Source organism: Manis javanica, chromosome 6 (genome assembly GCF_040802235.1).
Source record: "Manis javanica isolate MJ-LG chromosome 6, MJ_LKY, whole genome shotgun sequence".
Taxonomy (NCBI): Eukaryota; Metazoa; Chordata; class Mammalia; order Pholidota; family Manidae; genus Manis; species Manis javanica.
Window position 1 is genome coordinate 107,077,533 of NC_133161.1, and position 22,613 is coordinate 107,100,145.

Genomic DNA, 22,613 nt, shown 5'->3' on the forward strand with positions numbered 1-22,613 from the left:
CAACACACTAGAACAGATGGACCTAATAGACATCTATAGAACTCTACATCCAAAAGCAACAGGACATACATTCTTCTCAAGTGCGCATGGAACATTCTCCAGAATAGACCACATACTAGCTCACAAAAAGAGCCTCAGTAAATTTCAAAATATTGGAATTCTACCAACCAATTTCTCAGACCACAAAGGTATAAAAGTAGAAATAAATTCTACAAAGAAAACAAAAAGGCTCACAAACATATGGAGGCTTAACAACATGCTACTAAATAATCAATGGATCAATGAACAAATCAAAATAGAGATCAAGGAATATATAGAAACAAATGGCAACAACACTAAGCCCCAACTTCTGTGGGATGCAGCGAAAGCAGTGTTAAGAGGAAAGTATATAGCAATCCAGGCACACTTGAAGAAGGAAGAACAATCCCAAATGAATAGTCTAACATCACAATTATCGAAACTGGAAAAAGAAGAATAAATGAGGCCTAAAGTCAGCAGAAGGAGGGACATGATAAAGATCAGAGAAGAAATAAACAAAATCGAGAAGAATAAAACAATAGCAAAAATCAACGAAACCAAGAGCTGGTTCTTTGAGAAAATAAACAGAATAGATAAGCCTCTAGCCAAACTTATTAAGAGAAAAAGAGAATCAACAGAATCAGAAATGAGAATGGAAAAATCACGACAGACTCCACAAAAATACAAAGAATTATTAAAGACTACTATGAAAACCTATATGCCAACAAGCTGGAAAACCTAGAAGAAATTGACAACTTCCTAGAAAAATACAATCTCCCAAGACTGACCATGGAAGAAACACAGAAGTTAAACAAACTAATTACGAGCAAAGAAATTGAAACGGTTATCAAAAAACCCAAGAACAAAACCCCGGGGCCGGATGGATTTACCTCGGAATCTTATCAGACACACAGAGAAGACAGAATACCCATTCTCCTTGAAGTGTTCCAAAAAATAGAAGAGGGAATACTCCCAAACTCATTCTATGAAGCCAACATCACCCTAATACCAAAAATAGGGAAAGACTCCACCAAAAAAGAAAATTACAGAAAAATATCCCTGATGAATGTAGATGCAAAAATACTCAATAAAATATTAGCAAAAAGAATTCAACAGTATATCAAAAGGATCATACACCATGACCAAGTGGGATTCATCCCAGGGATGCAAGGATGGTACAACATTCGAAAATTCATCAACATCATCCACCACATCAACAAAAAGAAAGACAAAAACCACATGATCATCTCCATAGATGCTGAAGAAGCATTTGACAAAATTCAACATCCATTCATGATAAAAACTCTCAGGAAAATGGGAATACAGGGCAAGTACCTCAACATAATAAAGGCCACATATGATAAACCCACAGCCAGCATTATACTAAACAGCAAGAAGCTGAAAGCATTTCCTCTGAGATCGGGAACAAGACAGGGATGCCTACTCTCCCCACTGTTATTTAACATAGTACTGGAGGTCCTAGCCACGGCAATCAGACAAAACAAAGAAATACAAGGAATCCAGATTGGTAAAGAAGAAGTTAAACTGTCACTATTTGCAGATGATATGATACTGTACATAAAAAACCCTAAAGACTCCACTCCAAAACTACTAGAACTGATATCAGAATACAGCAAAGTTGCAGGATACAAAATTAACACACAGAAATCTGTAGCTTTCCTATACACTAACAATGAACCAATAGAAAGAGAAATCAGGAAAACAACTCCATTCACCATTGCATCAAAAAGAATAAAATACCTAGGAATAAACCTAACCAAAGAAGTTTAAGACTTATACTCTGAAAACTACAAGTCACTCTTAAGAGAAATTAAAGGGGACACTAATAAATGGAAACTCATCCCATGCTCATGGCTAGGAAGAATTAATGTCATCAAAATGGCCATCATGCCAAAAGCAATATACAGATTTGATGCAATCCCTCTCAAATTACCAGCAACATTCCTCAATGAATTGGAACAAATAATTCAAAAATTCATTTGGAAACACCAAAGACCCCGAATAGCCAAAGCAATCCTGAAAAAGAAGAATAAAGTAGGGGGGATCTCACTCCCCAAATTCAAGCTCTACTACAAAGCCATAGTAATCAAGACAATCTGGTACTGGCACAAGAACAGAGCCACAGACCAGTGGAACAGATTAGAGACTCCAGAAATTAACCCAAATATATATGGTCAATTAATATTTGATAAAGGAGCCATGGACATACAATGGCAAAATGACCGTCTCTTCAACAGATGGTACTGGCAAAACTGGACAGCTACATGTAGGAGAATTAAACTGGACCATTGTCTCACCCCATATGCAAAGATAAACTCAAAATGGGTCAAAGACCTGAATGTAAGTCATGAAACCATTAAACTCTTGGAAAAAAACATAGGCAAAAGCCTCCTAGACATAAACATGAGTGACCTCTTCTTGAACATATCTCCCCGGGCAAGGAAAACAACAGCAAAAATGAACAAGTGGGACTAAATTAAGCTGAAATGCTTCTGTACATCGAAAGACACCATCAATAGAACAAAAAGGAACCCTACAGTATGGGAGAATATATTTGAAAATTGCATATCCAATAAAGGCTTGACGTCCAGAATATATAAAGAGCTCACATGCCTCAACAAACAAAAAACAAATAACCCAATTAAAAAATGGGCAGACAAACTGAACAGACAGTTCTCTATAAAAGAAATACAGATGGCCAACAGACACATGAAAAGATGCTCCATATCGCTAATTATCAGAGAAATGCAAATTAAAACTACAATGAGGTATCACCTCACACTAGTAAGGATAGCTGCCATCCAAAAGACAAACAACAACAAATGTTGGCGAGGCTGTGGAGAAAGGGGAACCCTCCTACACTGCTGGTGGGAATGTAAATTAGTTCAACCATTGTGGAAAGCAGTATGGAGGTTCATCAAAATGCTCAGAACAGACCTACCATTTGACACAGGAATAGCACTCCTAGGAATTTACCCTAAGAACACAGCAATCAAGTTTAAGAAAGACAGATGCACCCCTATGTTTATTGCAGCACTATTTACAATAGCCAAGAATTGGAAGCAACCTAAATGTCCATCGGTAGATGAATGGATAAAGAAGATGTGGTACATATACACAATGGAATACTACTCAGCCAAAAGAAGTGGAAAAATCCAACCATTTGCAGCAACATGGATGGAGCTGGAGAGTATTATGCTCAGTGAAATAAGCCAAGCGGAGAAAGAGAAATACCAAATGATTTCACTCATCTGAGGAGTATAAGAACAAAGGAAAAACTGAAGGAACAAAACAGCAGCGGAATTACAGAACCCCAAAATGGACTAACAGGTACCAAAGGGAAAGGAACTGGGGAGGGTGGGTGGGCAGGGAGGGATAAGGAGGGGGGAAGAAGAACGTGGTATTAAGAGTACCATGCATGGAGGGGGAGGGAGCAAGGGGAGGGTGGGCTGTACAACACAGAGAGGACAAGTAGTGATTCTACAACATTTTGCTAAGCTGATGGACAGTAACCGTAATGTGGTTGTTAGGGGGGACCTGATATAGGGGAGAGCATAGTAAACATAGTATTCTTCATATAAGTGTAGATTAAAGATTTAAAAAAAAGAAAGAAAGAAAGAAAAGGGGGATTACTCCTTGATAGGATAAAACTATTGGTAAATCAAAGATCAATGCATGCTTTAAATATCCTTAATGTTGATCACTTAAAGGGTGTCAGATGATCAGCTATGGAGGTACTCTTTTCTGATAATATTCCTTTCTCTTAATTTAAAAAAAAAAAAGCAGTTCCTGTGTGCTGACCTCCAATGAGTTCTCACAGTGGTATAGAGGGCATGTCAAATTGTGGGCAAAGGGTCTGTTTGTTTCTATGCTGAAGATCAAGGCCTAGCTTGGCTACCCAGAAAATGAACTAAGATACGATATGAGGAGAAGCTTCCGGCATCAGCACTCTCTGGAGGACTTGTGCCAGGGGATGATCATCAAAAAGCCTCCACAGGGATCTGGACGATGCTGCGGTTGTGGCTGCATCCGCCCCACCCTTTCCTGGATTTGCCATTGGAATGAGGAGGGAGATGTCTAGGCTGGCATGTGCATACAGTGAGACAACAAATTTGACCGGATCTGTACTGTTGGAACTCAACCAGGAGTTGGGAGGGGTGCAAGTTGTAGCACTCCAAAATCTTATGACTATACACTATCTACGGTTAAAAGAATATATGGGATGTGAACAGATCCCAGAAATGGGTTGCTTTAATTTGTCTGATTTCTCTCAGACTGTTCAAGTACAGTTGGACAATATGAATCATATCATAGACAAATTTTCACAAATGCCTAGGGTGCCTAAATGGTTTTCTTGGCGTCACTGGAGATGGATGGTAATTATAGATTTGCTTTGTTTATGTCACCGTATTCCTATTATGTTAATATGTGAGCACAAGTTAGTTAGTAGTATAAAACCTATACATGCTTAAGGTACTCTACAAGAAGATATATCAAAGAAATAATCAATCCTCCCATGTTTTCTTCCATATGCTACCTCTATAGCTTTTCTTCTTCCTTCCTAATTACAACCCTTAAATAGAATTCGTGCCTCATATCGAATTTACCGAGTATCATAATTCCTCCAGGTGGTAAAGATACCTTGAAACAAGTGCTGGGCATAGAAGCCACAGGGCATAAATCTGCAAAGAAGTAAAAAGCTAACCTTTTCAAACAATATGGCTTCTCTCTCACTTACCAACTTTACATTTCCCTGTATGGCCCCGGAAGATGACTGGTTATCCAGAGACGGGTAAGATTCTTCAAGGGAGGAACAACCTAAGACAGGCACAGTCGCAGGGGAGCCATCGGGTGAGAAATCGGGGATCAACAGAGTTGAGGCTCAGAACCTCACCCCCCTGTTTTGAGAGAAATGTTCTGCATCCGTGGATGTTTTGATGCCCTTGTCTAGCTTGGATTAATATTTAGTCCATAGGCACACACCTGATCATCTACATTTGCCCTCTTACAGCACTAAACTATGCTTTCTACCTTTATCTTGCATCTACCTACCACTTCAGCATTTTATTAAAAATAAAAAAAATAATAATAATAAAGGGAGAAATGTGGGATCCACATATAAATCAAGTATAAAAATCAAACGAATATTCATATTTGACCTGAATGTTTATAGTTCATAATGTGTGATCAAAACTGAAAGTTTCTGTGATGAATGCCCTTGTACTGTTCACCATGTAAGAATTTATTTACTATGTAAGAATTCGTTCACCATGTAAGAACTTGTTCGTTATGCTTCAGAAGATTGGAGACTGACAAGAATTAGGCTTGAGATGGATTAATGATTGTGCATTGAGCATTCACCCCCCTATACAGAATTTTATTGTTGTTAACAACCATTTGATCAATAAATATGAGAGATGCTCTCTCAAAAAAAAAAAAGAAAGAAAGAAAGAAACCAAACAGGAATTCTGGGGCTGAAGAATACAGTGAATGGAAAAAAATGCAATAGAGAGCAGTAGCAGAATGTATCAAGGATAAAAAAGAATCTGTGAATTTGGAGACAGGCCATTTGTAATTATTCAATCAGAGGAGGAAAAAGTAAAAAACATGAAAAAGAGTGAAGGAAGCCTATGTGAATTATGGGATAGCAGCAAATGAAACTATTTATGCATTATGGCTGACAGTTTTTCAAATCTGGGGAGAGAGATGGACATCAAAGTTCATGAAGCCCATAATTCCCAATTCAAAGATTCAATGTAAAGAAGACTTCACTGAAACACATTATATAATATATATAATAAAACTGTGTAGAATCAAACACAAAATTTTGAAAGCAATAAGAGACAAAAAAAAACTCTTCACATGCAAAGGAACTCCCATAAGGCCATCTGTGTATCTCTCAGGAGAAACCTTACAGGTCAGGAGAGAGTGTGGGTTGATATGTTCAAAGTGCTTAAAGCAAAACAAAACAAAACAAAAAGCCAGTCAAAAATACTATACCCAGCAAAGCTGTCCTCCAGAAGTGAAAGAGAAAAACTTCCACAGACAATAGGTGAGGGGTTCATAACCACTAGACCTACCTTACAAGGAAAAGTGAAAAACTTCTTCAAGCTGATATGAGAGGATATTATTAAAATATAAATCATGTTGTTACAGTCCAATATGTAATCAAATTCAGATACCATAATAATGTAAGATGGCCATGTGTAAATGGCTTAACTCTACTATAAAGGTTAAAGTACAGAAGTATTAAAAATAACTTAAACTACAACAATTTTTAATGGGTACACTATAAAATACGTAAATTGTGACATCAGAATCGTAAAGTGGTGGGGTGATTAGAATTTTTGTATGATAGAAGAAACTTAACAATTTAAAATGGAGGTTTGTAACTATAAGATGTTTTATTTAAATCTCATGGTAACCACAAAGCAAAAACTTATAGTAGGTACACAAGCAGTTTTTCAAAAAGAGATCAAAGTATACCAATATGGAAAATTATAAAATCAGAAAGGAAGACAATAATAGATGAAGAAAGGAACCAAAACAGCCAGGAAATTAATAAGATGTGTTAGTAAGTCTTTGCATCTCAGTAAAAACTTTAAATTTAAATGGATTCTCAAATCAAGGCATAGTGTGTTTGAATGGATAACAAAGAAGACCTAACTGTATTTTGCTCACAACAGACTCATGTCAGCTTTATTGAGATAGACTGAAAGTGAAGACATGGAAAAGATACTCCATGCAAAGGGAAACCAAAATAGAGAAGCAATAGGTATACTTATGTCAGAACTAATAGACTTTAACTTCAAAACCTTATAATAAGAGGTAAAGAAGGTCATTATATAATGATGAAAGAGTCAGCCGAAGAGGATACAACAATTGTAACTACATATGTACCCACCAGCAGAGCACTTAAATATATTAAGCAAATGCTAACAAATATTAATGGGAAAGTATATAACAGTATATATAATAGGAAACTTCTATATCCCTCTTCCAACCCTGGCTAGATTATCCAGATCATGACTAGGAAGCATTGGAATTGAACTGTACCTTAGACTGAATGAATCTAACAGACATATACAACATCCCATCCAACAGCAGAGTACATTCTTCTCAAGTACACTAGAACATTCTCCAGGATGGATCATGAGTTATGGCTCAAAAAGAAGTATCAACAAATTTAAGATAGAAACTATATCAAGTATCTTTTTGACAGCAGTGGAACAAAACTAGAAATCAGTAATCCTAAAAAAAACAAAACAAAACAAAAAACTGGAAAAATTTACAAAATATATGGAGACTAAACAAAAAGCCCCTGAACAACAATGGGTGAAAGAACAAACCGAAGTTAACTCAAAAAATATCTTGAAACAAATGAAAATAGAAACATAACATACTAAAACTTACCAGATGTAGTCAAAGCAATCTAAAAGGGAAGTATTCACAATAAACAATGTTAAGAGAAAGGGAATATCTCAGATAACAACCTAAACTTACATGAAGTATAAAAACATAAAGAAATTAAGGCCAGAGATAGTAGAAGGAAGGAGATTGCAAAGAGGGCAAAAATAAGTGAAATAGAAACAAGAAAAACAATGGAAAAGACTGACAAAACTGAAGAGTTGGTTTTTTTTGAAGATAAAAAAACTGGCAAAACTTTACCAAGGCTAGATGGGAAAGCAAGAGAAGATTCAACTAAATACAGCCTGAAATAAAACAGGAGGCTTTATAATTGATACCACAGAAATACAAAGGGTCATAAGACACTTCCATGAACAATTATAAGCCAACCAATCGGATAACCTAGGAGAAATGGATAAATTCCTAGAAACAGAATATACCAATACTGAGTCATGAAGAATAGAAAATCTGAAAAGATCATCAAGGAGATGGAATCAGTAATCAAAAACTTCCCTATAAAGAAAGTGCCATGACCTGACGACTTTATTGCTGAATTCTGTCAGACATTTAAAAGAGAATTAATACCAGTCCTTCTCAGACTTTTCCCCAAAGTCAAAGTGGAGAGAACACTTTCTTTTCTTTTCTTTTTTGCCATTCACCAGAGGAACTTCTATTTATTTATTTATTCATTCATTTTGGCCAATATTATATTTTATTTACATGTAGTATTAACACAATGCATTAAATATGTAGAAAGACAGTTGCATGAATTTTTTTTATATCATCAATGTACAATTATTGGAACATTATGGTTACCAGACTCCCCCTATTATCAAATCCCCCTGACATACCCCACTACAGTCACTGTCCATCAGTGTAGTAAGATGCTATAGAATCATTACTTGTCTTCTCTGTATATACTGCCTTCCCCATGTGTGCTCCTACATTATGTGTGCTAATCGTAATACCCCATTTTTCCCCTTATCACTCCCTTCCCACACATCATCCCCAGTCCCTTTCCCTTTGGTAACTGTTACTCCATTCTTGGGTTCTGTAATTCTGCTGCTGTTTTGTTCTTTCAGTTTTTTCTTTGTTCTTATACTCCACATATGAGTGAAATCATTTGGTACTTGTCTTTCACCACCTGGCTTATTTCACTGAGCATAATACCCTCTAGTTCCATCCATGTTGTTGCAAATGGTAGGATTTGTTTTCTTCTTATGGCTGAATAATATTCCATTGTGTATATGTACCACATCTTCTTTATCCATTCATCTACTGATGGACACTTAGGTTGCTTCCATTTCTTGGCTATTGTAAGTAGTGCTGTGATAAACATAGGAGTGCATATGTCTTTTTCAAACTTGACTGCTGTATTCTTAGGGTAAATTCCTAGAAGTGGAATTCCTAGGTCAAATGGTATTTCTATTTTGAGTTTTTTGAGGAACCACCATACTGCTTTCCACAATGGTTGAACTAGTTTACATTTCCACCAGCAGTGTAGGAGGGTTCCCCTTGGAGAGAACACTTTCAAACTCTTTATCAGCACAACCCTAATGCCAATGCAAATGATGCTACTAGAAAAGAAAATTACAGGTCAGTATCTCTAATGAACACAGATACACAAATCCTAAAAAAATACTAGCAAACAGCACTTTGAAAGGGTCATACATCATGGTAAAAGTAGGCTGTATCCCAGAGATGCTAGGATGTTTCAACATATGCAAGTCAAATGTGATATACAACATTAACAGAATAAAGGATAAAAATCATAATCATGTCAATAGATGCAAAAGGCATTTGATAATATTCATCATTGTTTCTTGATAAAAACTCAACAAATTCAGTATAGAAGGAATTAACTTGAACATAAAGACAATATATGGATTCAAGATGGTGGCATGAGAGGTGAGACAGAGAACTCCTCCCAAAACCACATATAGTACAAAAATATAGTTAATACAACTAACCCTGGAAGAGCAACAGGAGGGAAGGCTGCACCAGACTGCATATAGACCTCCGCGACAGAGCGGACCTCACGAAGCAGGGTAATGTACCAAAGCCTTGATCCAGTGGGACCCAAGCCCTTCCCCCACCCCAGCTCACTAGCAGGAGGAAGAGAAATGGAACAGGGAGGGGGTGGAAGCCTAGGACTGCCAAACACCCAGCCCTGGAGGTCTGCTTTGGACCACAAACCTACACTGTGTGGTGCTCTGGAGGTTGGTGGGGTTGGGGAACCTGGACTTTATTTAAGGCAGAGTGCTTGAGAAACTGAGATTCCAGCCATTTGTGGAGGATGGGAATCCACATCCGGTGGCTCTGGAACAAAGAAAGGCAGGGAGTCTGAGAGGCTTCCTAGCAGCAAGAGGGCTGCTAAAGGGGCAGGGTTTGCATGGAGCTTGCTGTGCAGGAGAAGGGATAGGTGGACAAGATAGGGTCCGGTCAGCCCAGCAGGTTGAGAATTCTGAAGAGCATCAGGCGCCCCATTCCCCTGGCTGGCTACTGAGATTGAGGCTCCCACTGTAACACACAGCCTGCTGCACCTTCCTCCTGGCCTGCAGGCACTGGCTTGCAAACCGACAGTCACTGTGCTGGTGTAAAGACAGCCAGAGGGAGTCCCCACCTACAACAGCTAGAGACACCGAGCACAGAGGCTAACACCTGTGTGCTTGGCCCACTGGCTCTGACACAGGAGACAGGCAATGAAGCTGGAAATTAGGAAACAGATCTTTCCTCACCCCAGGCACCAGCACTGCTCCCCTATGACCCCCCAACCTCACTCTAGGGGCTGAGAAGATCCAGAGACTAGAGCTTCTGGGCACTAGGGTACACCACAGAAATATGAAACATCAAAGGAGCCTGGTTCAGACCAAAAAAGGGATGAATGAAAGTGCACTCACCAATTTCCTGAGAGTTCAAAATAAAAATCATAAACATGCTCATGGAGGTACAGAAAAATATTCAAGAACTCAGGAACGAATTTAAGATGGAGCTTCAAATCATTAAAAATTCCATACCTGAAATGAAACATAAAATGGAGGGATTTAAAAGCAGATTCGATGTAGTAGAAAGAGATGGTAAATGGAATAGGAATTACAGAAGAGAAATACAAAGAAGCTGAGGCACTGAGAGACAAAAGGATCTCTAAGAATGAAAGAATATTGAGAGAACTGTGTGACCAATCCAGATGGAACAATATTTGCATTATAGGGATACCAAAAAAGAAGAGAGAGAAAAAGGGATACAAAATGTCTTTGATGAGATAATTGCTGAAAACTTCCCCAATCTGGGGAAGAAGATAGTCCCTTAAGCCATGGAGGTGCACAAGGGACCCAAGGAAGACAATATCAAGACATATAATAATTAAAATGGCAAAGATCAAGGATAAAGACAGTCTTTTAAAAGCAGTTAGAGAGAGAAAAAAGATCACATACAAAGGAAAGCCCATCACGCTATCATCAGATTTCTCAACAGAAACCTTACAGGCCAGAGAGAGTGGCATGACATATTTAATGCAATGAAGCAGAAGGGCCTGGAACCAAGAATACTCTACCTGGCAAGGTGATCATTTAAATTTGAAGAAGGGATTAAACAATTTTCAGATAAGCAAAAGTTAGAATTTACCTCCCACAAACCACCTCTACAGTGCATTTTGGAGGGACTCCTATAGATGGAAGTATTCCTAAGGTTAAATAAATAGATGTCACCATGGGAAATAAAGCCACAGCACACTAGAACAATTAATTACTAAGCACATGCAAAATCAAATGACTTACCCTCAAAGTCAATGAAGGGATAGACAAAGAGTACAGAAGATGCTACCTAACATATAAAGAATGGAGGACGAAGAAGAAGGAGGAAAAAAAGAAAAGAACTTTTAGGTTGTGTTTGTAGTAACATATGAAGGGAGTTAAATTAGAATGTTACATAGTAAGGGAATTACCCTTGAACCTTTGCTAACCACGAATCTAAAGCCTGCAATGGCAATAAGTACATACCTATCGATAATCACCCTAAATATAAATGGTCTGAATGCACCAATTAAGAGATAGTCACGAATGGACAAAAAAAACAAGACCCATCTATATGCTGCCTATAGGAGACTCACTTCAAACCCAAAGACATACACAGATTGAAAGTAAAGGAATGGAAAAAAGATATTTCATGCAACTAATAGGGAGCAAAAAGCAGGAGTTGCACTACTTGTATCACAAAATAGACTACAAAACAAAGAAAATAATAAGAGACAAAAAAGGACATTACATAATGATAAAGGGGTCAGTCCAAGAGGATATAACTATTATAAATACCTATGCAGTGAACACAGGATCACCTACATATGTGAAACAAATACTAAGAGAATTAATGGGGGAAATAGAATGCAATGTATTCATTTTAGGAGACTTCAAAACACCACTCACTCCAAAGGACAGATCAATCAGACAGGAAATAAGCAAAGAGACAGATGCATTGATCAACGTATTAGAACAGATGGACCTAACAGACATATACAGAACTCTCCATCCAAAAGCAACAGGATACATGTTCTTCTCAAGAGCACGTGGAACATTTTCAAGAATAGATCATATACTAGACCACAAAAAGAACCTCAGTAAATTAAAAAATATTGAAATTGTACCAACCAGCTTCCCAGATCACAAAGGTATGAAATGAGAAATAAATTACACAAGGAAAATGAAAAAGCCCACAAACACATGGAGGCTTAATAAATCCCCCTTAAATAATCAATGGGTCAATGACCAACTAAAAACAGAGATTAAGGAATATATGGAGACAAATGAAACCAATAATTCAACACCACAGAATCTGTGGGATGCAGCCAAGTCCATGCTAAGAGGCAAGTATATTGCAATACAGTCCTACCTCAGGAAAGAACAGTCCCATATGAACAGTCTAAACTCACAATTAGCAAAACTAGAAAAGGAAGAACAGATGATGGCCAAAGTCAGTAGAAGCAGGGACATAATGAAGATTGGAGCAGAAATAATGTCGAGAAGAATAAAACAATAGAAAGAATCAATGAAAGCAGGAGCTGATTCTTTGAGAAAATAAACAAAATAAATAAACACCTAGCCAGACCTATCAAGAAAATAAGAGAGTGTACACACATAATTAGAATCAGAAATGAGAAAGGAAAAATCACTACAGACACCACAGAAATACAAAGAATAATGAGGGAATCTATGAAAAATTATATGCTATCAAATTGCATAACTAGAAGAAATGGACAACTTTCTAGAAAAATACAGCCTTCCAAGGCTGACCCAGGAAGAAACAGAAAATCTGAATAGACCAATTACCAGCAAGGAAATTGAATTGGTAATAAAAAAACTACCTAAGAACAAAACCACTGGACCACATGGCTTCACCGCTGAATTTTATCAAACATTTAGTGAAGACCTAATACCCATCCTTCTTAAAGTTTTCCAAAAAGTGGAAGAGGAGGGAATACTTCTAAACTCACTCTTCTATGCCAAAATCACTCTAATACCAAAACCAGGCAAAGACAACACAAAAAAGAAAAGTACACAACAATATCCCTGATGAACATAGATGCAAAAATACTCAACAAAATATTAGCAAACCGAATTCAAAAATACATCAACAGAATCATCCATCATGATCAAAGGGGATTCATCACAAGACTGCAAGGATGGTACAACATTTGAAAATACATCAACATCATCCACCATATTGACAAAAAGGACAAAAACCACATAATCATCTCCATAGATGCTGAAAAAGCATTTGACAAAACCCAACATCCATTCATGATAAAAAAAAGTCCCAACAAAATGGGTAGAGAGGGCAAGTACCTCAACATAATAAGGGCCATATATGAGAAACCCACAACTAACATCATACTTAATGGCAAGAAGCTGAAAGGTTTTCCTTTAAGATTGACAACAAGACAAGGATGCCCACAGTCCCCACTTTTATTCACCACAGTTCTGGAGGTCCTAGCCATGGCAATCAGACAACACAAAGAAACAAAAGACATCCAGATTGGCAAGGAAGATGTCAAATTGTCCCTGGTTGCAAATGACATGATATTGTACATAAAAAACCCGAAAGAATCCACTCCAAAACTACTAGATCTAATATCTGAATTCAGCAAAGTTGTGGGATACAAAATTAATACACAGTAATCTGTTGCATTCCTATACACTAACGATGAACCAGCAGAAAGAGAAATCAGGAAAGCAATTCCATACACAATTGCATCAAAAAGAATAAAATACCTAGGATGAAACTTAACCAAGAAAGTGAAAGACCCATACTTTGAAAACTACAAGACACTCATGAGAGAAATTAAAGAAGATACCAATAAATGGAAACTCATCCTGTGCTCATGGTAGGAAGAATTAATATTGTCAAAATGGCCATCCTGCCTAATGCGATCTACAGATTCAATGCAATCCCTATCAAAATACCAACAGCATTTTTCAATGAACTAGAGAAAATCGTTCTAAAATTCGTCTGGAACCTGAAAAGATCCCAAATAGCCAAAGCAATCCCAAGAAGGCAGAATAAAGCTGGGGTGATTATACTTCCCAACATTAAGCTGTAATACAAAGCCACAGTAATCAAGACAATTTGGTACCGGCACAAGAACAGACCCATAGACCAATGGAAAAGACTAGAGAGCCCAGATATAAACCCAAGGATATATGGTCAATTAATATATGATAAAGGAGCCATGGATATACAATGGGGAAATGACCACCTCTTCAACAGCTGGTGTTGTCATAATTGGACAGCTACATGTAAGAGAATGAAACTGGATTATTGTCTAACCCCATACATAAAAGTAAACTCAAAATGGATCAAAGACCTGAATGTAAGTCATGAAACCATAAAACTCTTAGAAAAAAACATAGGCAAAAATCTCTTGGACATAAACATGAGCAACTTCTTCATGAACATATTTCCCCGGGCAAGGGAAACAAAAGCAAAAAATGAACAAGTGGGACTGTATCAAACTAAAGAGCTTCTGTACAGCAAAGAACACCAACAGTAGAACAAAAAGAAATCCTACAGTATGGGAGAATATATTCATAAATGACATATCCAGTAAGGGGTTGACATCCAAAATATACAAAGAGCTCACACAACTCAGCAAGCAAAAAGCAAATAAGCCAATTAAAAAATGGGCAGAGGAGCTAAACAGACACTTCTGCAAAAAAGAAATTCAGATGGCCAACAGGCACATGAAAAGATGCTCCACATCGCTTATCATCAGAGAAATGCAAATTAAAACCACAATGAGATATCACCTCACACCAGTTAGGATGACCACCATCCAAAAGACAAAGGACAATAAATATTGGCGAGGATGTGGAGAAAGGGGAACCCTCCTACACTGCTAGTTTGAATGTAAATTAGTTCAAGCATTGTGGAAAGCAGTATTCAGGTTCCTCAAGAAACTAAAAATAGAAATACCATTTGACCCAGGAATTCCACTCTTAGGAATTCACCCTAAGAATGTTGGTGCCCAGTTTGAGAAAACATATGCACCCCTATGTTTGTCGCTGCATTACTTACAGTAGCCAAGAAATGGAAGCAACCTAAGTGTCCATTAGTAGATGAATGGATGAAGAAGATGTGGTATGTATACACAATGGAATATTATTCAGCCATAAGAATAAAACAAATCCTACCATTTGCAACAACACTGGTGGGCCAACAGGGTATTATGTTCAGTGAAATTAGCCAGGCAGAGAAAGACAAGTATGAAATGATTTCACTCATCTGTGGAGTATAACAACAAAGAAAAAACTGAAGGAACAAAACAGCAGCAGACTCACAGAACCCACGAATGGACTAACAATTACCAAAGGGAGAGGGACTGGGGAGGATGGGTTGGAAGGGAGGGATAAGGTGGAAAAATGGACATTACAATTAGCACACATAATGTAAGAGGTCAGGATATGGGGAAGACAGTAAGTATAATAAAGAAAACACAAACAGTGATTCTATAGCATCTTATTATGGTATTGGACAGTGACTCTAATGGGGTATGTGGTGGGGACTTGCTAATAGGGGGAGTCTAGTAACCATAATGTTGCCCATGTAATTGTGCATTAATGATACCAAAAAAAGACAATAAATGATAAACCCATCGTACTGTCATCATACTCAGTGATATTCATACACAGCTAACATCATACTCGGCATTTAAGATAAGAAACAAGGTAATGCGTGTAGGAACTTGTTCGCTATGTAGGAATTTGTTCACCATGTGGGAGCTTGTTCATTGTGCTTTGGAAGATTGGAGACTGTTGAGAGTGGGGCTTGGGGTTGATTGGTGATTGTGCATTGGGTCCCCTATACAGAGTTTTGTTGTTGTTAACAACCATTTGATCAATAAATATGAGAGATGCCCTCTCATAAAAAAAAAAAGAAACAAGGTAATGATGCCCCTTCTCACCACTTATATTCAGCATACTACTGGAAGTCCTAGCCAGAGCAATTAGGCAGGAAAAAGAAATAAAGGCATCCAAATGAGAAAGAAGTTAAATTGTCTCTCTTTCTAGATGGCATGGTCTTATATATAGAAAACCCTGAAGACTCCACCAAAAAGTTGTTAGAACTGATAATTTCAGTAAAGTTGCAGAATACAAAATGAATCTACAAAGATTAATTGTGTTTACACACTAACGACTACCTTTTGGAGAATAAAATTAAGAAAACATTTCCATTTACAATAACATAAAAAAAACGTTTGGAATAAATTTAACCAAGAAGGTAAAAGACCTGTACAGCATAAATTATAAGACATTGAATAAAGAAATAGAGGAAAAACACAAATAAATGGGAAAATATTTATGGATTGGAAGGATTTATGTTGTTAAAACATTGATAGTATCCAAAGTGATCTACGTGTTTAATACAGTCCCTATCAAAATTCTAATTGTATCTTTCATAGAAATTGAAGAAAACAATCCTAAAATCATATGGGAAGTACAAAAGACTCAGGGAAGCCCATGCAATCTTGAGAAAGAACAAAGTTGGAAGCATCTAGCCACATGCAAAAGAATGAAACAGGACTTTATCTTATACTTCCAAAAGTTAACTCAAAGTGGATTAAAGACTTTTAATCCACTTTTAATCAAAGTGGATTAAATGTAAGACCTGAAGCATAAAACTCCTAGAAGAAAACAGGGAAAATGCATTTGGCAATGATTTTTTGGATATGACACCAAAAGTACAGCAATAAAAAACAAAAAGTAACCAACTAGGATGACATCAAACCAAGAAGCTACAACACTGCAAGGGAAACAGTCAACAAAATGAAAAGGCAATTTACAAGATGGGAGAAAATATTTGCAAACTATATTCTGCTAAGGGGGTAGAACCAAAATATATAAGGAACTCACACAATGCAGTAGCAAAGAAAAAAAATACAGTTAAAAAATGGGCAAAAGACTTGAGTGAACATTTTTCCAAAGAAGACATACAAATGACTAACACATATATAAGAAAGTGTTCAACATGTAATCATCAAGGAAATCAAGACCACAATGAGATACCACTTCACACTTGTTAGGATGACTTTTATCAAAAAGACAGTATATAACAGTGTTAGCATGGACCTGGAGTAAAGTTAATCCTAGTACACTGTTGGTGGGAATGTAAATTAGTACAGTCATTATGGAAAAGTGTGGAGGTTTGTCAAAAAGCTGAAAAAATGGAATGATCCACTGGTTAGTTGGTCATTTGGATGGTTTGGTCATTAAAGAAAACTGAAAACTTGTGAGAAATAGAAAACTTGGAAAGAGAGGATATAAAATTCAGAAAGTAATTTAATTTGGGATAACATAGGAGAAAATAATTACATCAGAAATAAAAAGAAAAGGATCCAAATTAGCTTCAGATACAACGGGAAATGAATGAAAATTAGATGGAAATGAATGGGAAGTCTCACGTCTCCCTTTGTTGGGGAGCTATTGATTCACTATGTCAGAACAATAGCAAACTAATACATTTAAAGTTATTTAAAATTTTTTTCTACCCTAAGTTCTTTTATCTTCCCCCATTTTTAAGAAATATGTTATATGAGAGTGTTTGATGTTGCCCCTTCACAAACAGGCTTTATTCAAGTTTTTCATGCATCATAAAATAATGTCCTGAAGGTAAAAAGGAAAGGTAATAATGCTTTTCTTTTGGGGTGGGGGAATCATTCCAGGCATAGCCCTTTTGTACCTGCAGTTGTACCGAGTCACGTGTGACCAGACCTACCTGCTCCGATCCCTGGATTACGTAAAGAGGACCCTTTGGAATCTGAATGGCCGCAAGGTCACTTTCCTCTGTGGAGATGCTGGGCCCCTTGCTGTAGGAGCTGTGGTATATCATAAACTCAAAAGTGATTGTGAATCCCAGGAATGCATCTCAAAGTGAGTTTTGAGAACTGGAAGTATTTTTCTCCAAATTCTCAGTTGTAGGTCTTGCTATAGAAATACATTCAAAAAAGAAATTATTTCTTAATTTATCTACTGTTTCAAACAGGTTTCTCCAAGAATTGAAGAGGGTTATATATTACTTCTGAACATAATGGTGGGGTTGTGTCCTTTCTTTCTATCCAAGCATATAGTTGCCCTAATTTTGGGGAGAATAAACATATTTCTTTGCCTTACTTTAATCATTTTTCCTGTGATTCTTGATTGCTTCAAAATGCATGAAAATTAGCTAAATGCCTGAGATTCACTATTACAACTAAGTTAATCTTAGGGCCCCTTATTATGGAACAGTTAGAGTGTGTAAACTTTCATTGTACCTATTGGTTTATTTTCAAGGAAAATGCAGAAATCAGGACTCAATCCACATTCTGGCACATGCTAGTCAATGTTTGTTGAAAGACAGAATGACTAGATCTAATTCCCAAGTTTTGGCTACTGAAAATTTAGGTACTATTTTCATTTATATTTTAAATCAACTTTCTTCTAATTCTGGATATCAAAATTGAGTTTCTTCTCTTACATAGTTTAGAGTAGATATAAAGGTAGAAATTTTGGTTTTAATTTTGGTATCTGAGAATAAAATAGTAAAGTGGAGAAGTTTTTGTTGTTTTCTGGGGTTTTCTGTGTATTTTTTAAAAATCAGTCTTAAACTAAAACTAAATGACAGGTAGTTCCTAAAGTGATAGGTTTACTTAGAGTTTCAAGAAGAGGTATTTTAGACATCGTCTGGAAAACAGCATTTTTCTTGTCTGGTAGACTTTTGCAGCTCCAGAGAACCATTGTCTGCCAAGACTCAGAGCTTCCCGATGAGCTGCTCTATGGACGGGAAGGGTACCTGTATGCCTTACTCTACCTGAATACGGAGATTGGTCCAGGCACCGTGTGTGAGTCTGCTGTTAAAGAGGTATGTGGGATTACTGACAGCTACAGGCATCCCTGTCACTGCCATTTGAACCTATCTGTTAGCACAGAGTAACTATAGTGGCTGGACTGTGCTTGTAGGTGGAGTAATTTCTTAAGGCATCTTGTAAAATTAATAAATAGCTTCTTTTTTTTCCTTTCTAAGAATGTGTCTTAAAAATCTGTACTCCTCTTAGGCCTGTATTCAGCTGTTTTTACTAGAAGCAAACAACAGCAGCTTTGAAAAGATAGAATGTTTATTTCTCTTTCATGAGTCGTCTGGAGTGGTAGGAGCCCAGGTGAATATGGCTCTTGTGTCGTGTCTGCCATGTCCTAGGGGCATGCCCTTACCTGCATGACCGAAGCTACTGAGCACCCCCGGCCCAGGGGACAGGTGAGGAAGTGAAGGTTGAGGAGCTTTCTTTTTAAGGCCATGAGCTAGAAGTTGCCAACCTCACTTTGCTCACATCCCACTTCCAGAACTTAGTCAAGTGTTCAGCTATATATAGCTCAGAGGCCAGACGCATAGCTAAAACTTGGAGCACTGTTACCAACAGTATGAGGCGGAGGAAGGATATGAAGAAAAAGTTAGTCTTTGCCACATTGTCATTTCAGATATGGTATTCTTTTGATATAATACCTGCAGACTACAGTGACACATCTCATTTTATTAGCCTTTCATAAAGAAAACTAATTCCTCCAGCCTTTCCTGGAAGATGTACGTGCCAGTCTTTGGGGGGAAATATTTACAGCTACAAAACAACTAAGTCTAGAGCAGTTGTTATAGAAAGTTATCCTAGGTTCTAGCAAACTGTTGATACAAAGAACTTTTGATTTCTTTGACTTGTTAATGTCTTTTTACTCTGAAATTATCTTCCAGTTTTTCTCTGTATTTATTAATTTATAAAATAAATAAATGTTGGCTACTAACTGCTTAAAGATTTTAGATTAAATTCTGTCTAAAGACAGGTTGTTAGTGTTAATTAAAGTAGAACAGGATACATGTAAGGTGTTTAGACTTAGGCTGCTGCCTCTTTATCTCTGTAGGTTGTCAATGCTGTTATTGAATCAGGCAAAGCCTTGTCAAGGGAAGAAAGGAAGGCTGAGCGCTGTCCCCTGTTATACCAGTGGCACAGGAAGCAGTATGTTGGTGCTGCTCACGGCATGACTGGGATCTACTACATGCTACTGCAGGTAAGTTACAATTCTCAGAAATACTAATATCAGTGACTGCATTATAAAATATTAGATCAAAGAGGGAATGGGAAGTTAAATTTTAGTACAAACCACACAGGCTGATATGAAATACGGATACTACTTTGAATTACAATGTTTAAGCTCTGCATCATGAGCCCCAAGCTGTGAACCCGAGAGCACATTCCATATGCAGTTTTGTACAGGCGAGGTGTCTACTGGCCACAAGTCTCTTCTGTGTGTGTCCCGCTGCTGATTGACGCAGTCACCCTTGTAACAGTGAAAGCCTTCAAGTGGCTTCCAGAGTCTTTCTCTGAATCTCTGGAGACTTTTCACTGTCAGATACCCCCAGTCACTCTCAGTTGTGTTCTTGATTTTTAAGTAGTTTATTGTAGAGGTTATGATCTTGTCTGTCAGTCATCCCTGACATCTGCTTAATTAAGTACTGGCTCTTCTGTCAGGCAGTCAGAGACCCCCACCCAAAGACCACTTCAGCCTGCAGCCAGCCAAATGGCCTGTGATTCCTTCCCTTCCTTGCTCTGTATGTGGCCCAATTTTTTTTTTCCATTAAGGCTTGCTCAAAAATCACGAAGTTATTAAGGAACATGGATTAGAGTTTAGATCTTTTTTGACTAAAAGCCTATATATTCCCTTTTTAAAATTTTACTTCAAATTTCTTTTTTTAAAAGAAAACTTATTGCGTCATGCTGCTACTCACTAAAGGAAAATTGTGTAGATATGAAAAAATTCATATCTACACAGGACTAAAACCACTTTTTCTGGTTATGAGTTGTTTTTGTGAATCATTGTAGAAGGTAAAATATGTATATATTCTAATTTGTGAATTTTCCTTACAGTGCAGACATGTTTTCAAAATAACCAAAATTCCATATCTCACTTAATAATGGCATGTTATTCTGGCAGATTGTGTATATTCTCTTTTGCCAGAAAAATGTTTTAGCAGCAGCTTTTGAAACTTTTTTTTTTAATGATAATACTCTTAGGGGCAACAGAATCCTATGAGAACCATGCCCCAGAAAAACAGCTTAACTTAGATTTCAGTGTCAGGTTGATTTTGTTGGATACAAGGGGTTTCCTTGAGAGAAACACAAATCGTAAAATTGTCCCCTCATCTGCTTATAAAGTGAAGAACATGGAAATACCGTTTGGTAAGCATTATATTTAGAAATTGGTATTGGGCTTCTTATAGCAGTCAGTGAGCAGTAGCATGCTAGAGCGAGCTCATAAGCAGACTGCATGCCAATTCCCTGTTCAGCGGGAGTACCGGCTAGGCAGAGCGGCACCCAGCCATGCAGCAGTCAGCCGGCAGTGCACCACCGTAGGTCCTGTGTACACTTCCATTTGGAAGGCTAGTGGAGCAATAGACACAAAACTTCTAAAATAGCACTTAAACAGATAAACTTTCATGATACAGAATGATATTGGTCAAACATCATTCTGGATGTTTCTGTGAGAGCATTTTGGGTGAGATTTACACTTAATTCTCTTCAAAATCATCTCAAAATAACAAGGAAAACAAAAAATAGAAACCCAGCTTCTTTGATGAAACTAGGAGACATCTGGCTCCCCAAACTACAAATATGTAGACTGAGAAAATAGATGAAAGAATGGCAGACGCCCTGGTGGGGTAGAGGAAGGCCACACTCCAGGAGGTGCCTGAAGAGAGGGGACCAGCAAGGAGCAAGCAGTTTGCCCTGCAGGCCCCTTGCCCTCAGGAATCTTAAGTGCCATGTACTGTTGGAGGCAGTGCCAGACATCAGGTCTGGTATATGGAGGATGAGGGCTGGGCAGTGGGAGTGTGGGGGCTGGGCAGCAAGAAATCTGTATATGGAGCATTAGGCCTGTTGGTAAGGTCACCCTGTACACTGAGGTGGCTGCCCCCCACCCAGCTCCTGCTATGGAGGAAATGGTCTACAGGAACTGAACCAGCTCTTTCAACTCAAGAAAGCCAGGTGTGGAGGGAGTTGAAGTTAAGCATACAACTGAAAACGGGGGGTTTGAAGAATGTCCACATGGTGAGTGGTGAGACTTCCTGCTGCCATAGCCACTCATGCACACCTTCTTCACCCTATTTGACAAGACCACTTTCACCTCAGGAAGGGAGTTAAAGTCTCTTTTTTGGGGGGGAAACAGCTCAGATTAAAGATTCATAGATACATGTATTTTGAAAGTCCCCAGTGAAAATGCCAGCTATCTGTGACGCTTAATCTTACATGTTAAATTGGCTGGGCCAATGGTGCCTAGATATTGGTCAAACATTATTCTGGATGTTTCTGTGAGAGCATTTTGGGTGAGATTTACACTTAAATGTGTGAACTTGTAGTAAAGCAGTTTTCTCACCATAACGTAGGGGACCCATCTAATCAGTTGAAGGCCTCCCCCATGCAAGAGGGAATTTTCCAGAAGATGGCCTTCTTACTTGTCAGTGACATCAGAAAGACACAAAAAAAAGGTCTGCCCAAGTCTTAAATAACCAGTTAATTGAATTAATTACAATTTTATATACTTCTCGGTATTCCCGGTAATTGATGCCTTCTTATATCAGCCACAAAACAGATTTTTTAAAAAGGA

At 37.7% G+C, this 22,613-nt stretch overlaps 1 protein-coding gene across 1 annotated transcript in view; it reads left to right on the forward strand.

Moving 5' to 3' along the window:
* LOC140849964 (lanC-like protein 2) overlaps positions 1-22,613 on the forward strand; it is a 202,945-nt gene that overhangs the window by 176,688 nt on the left and 3,644 nt on the right. Inside the window, exons 3-5 of the mRNA XM_073239173.1 lie at positions 17,657-17,864; positions 18,684-18,831; positions 19,875-20,021. Coding sequence (XP_073095274.1) covers positions 17,657-17,864; positions 18,684-18,831; positions 19,875-20,021 — 503 coding nt within the window. The remainder of the gene's footprint in view (positions 1-17,656; positions 17,865-18,683; positions 18,832-19,874; positions 20,022-22,613) is intronic.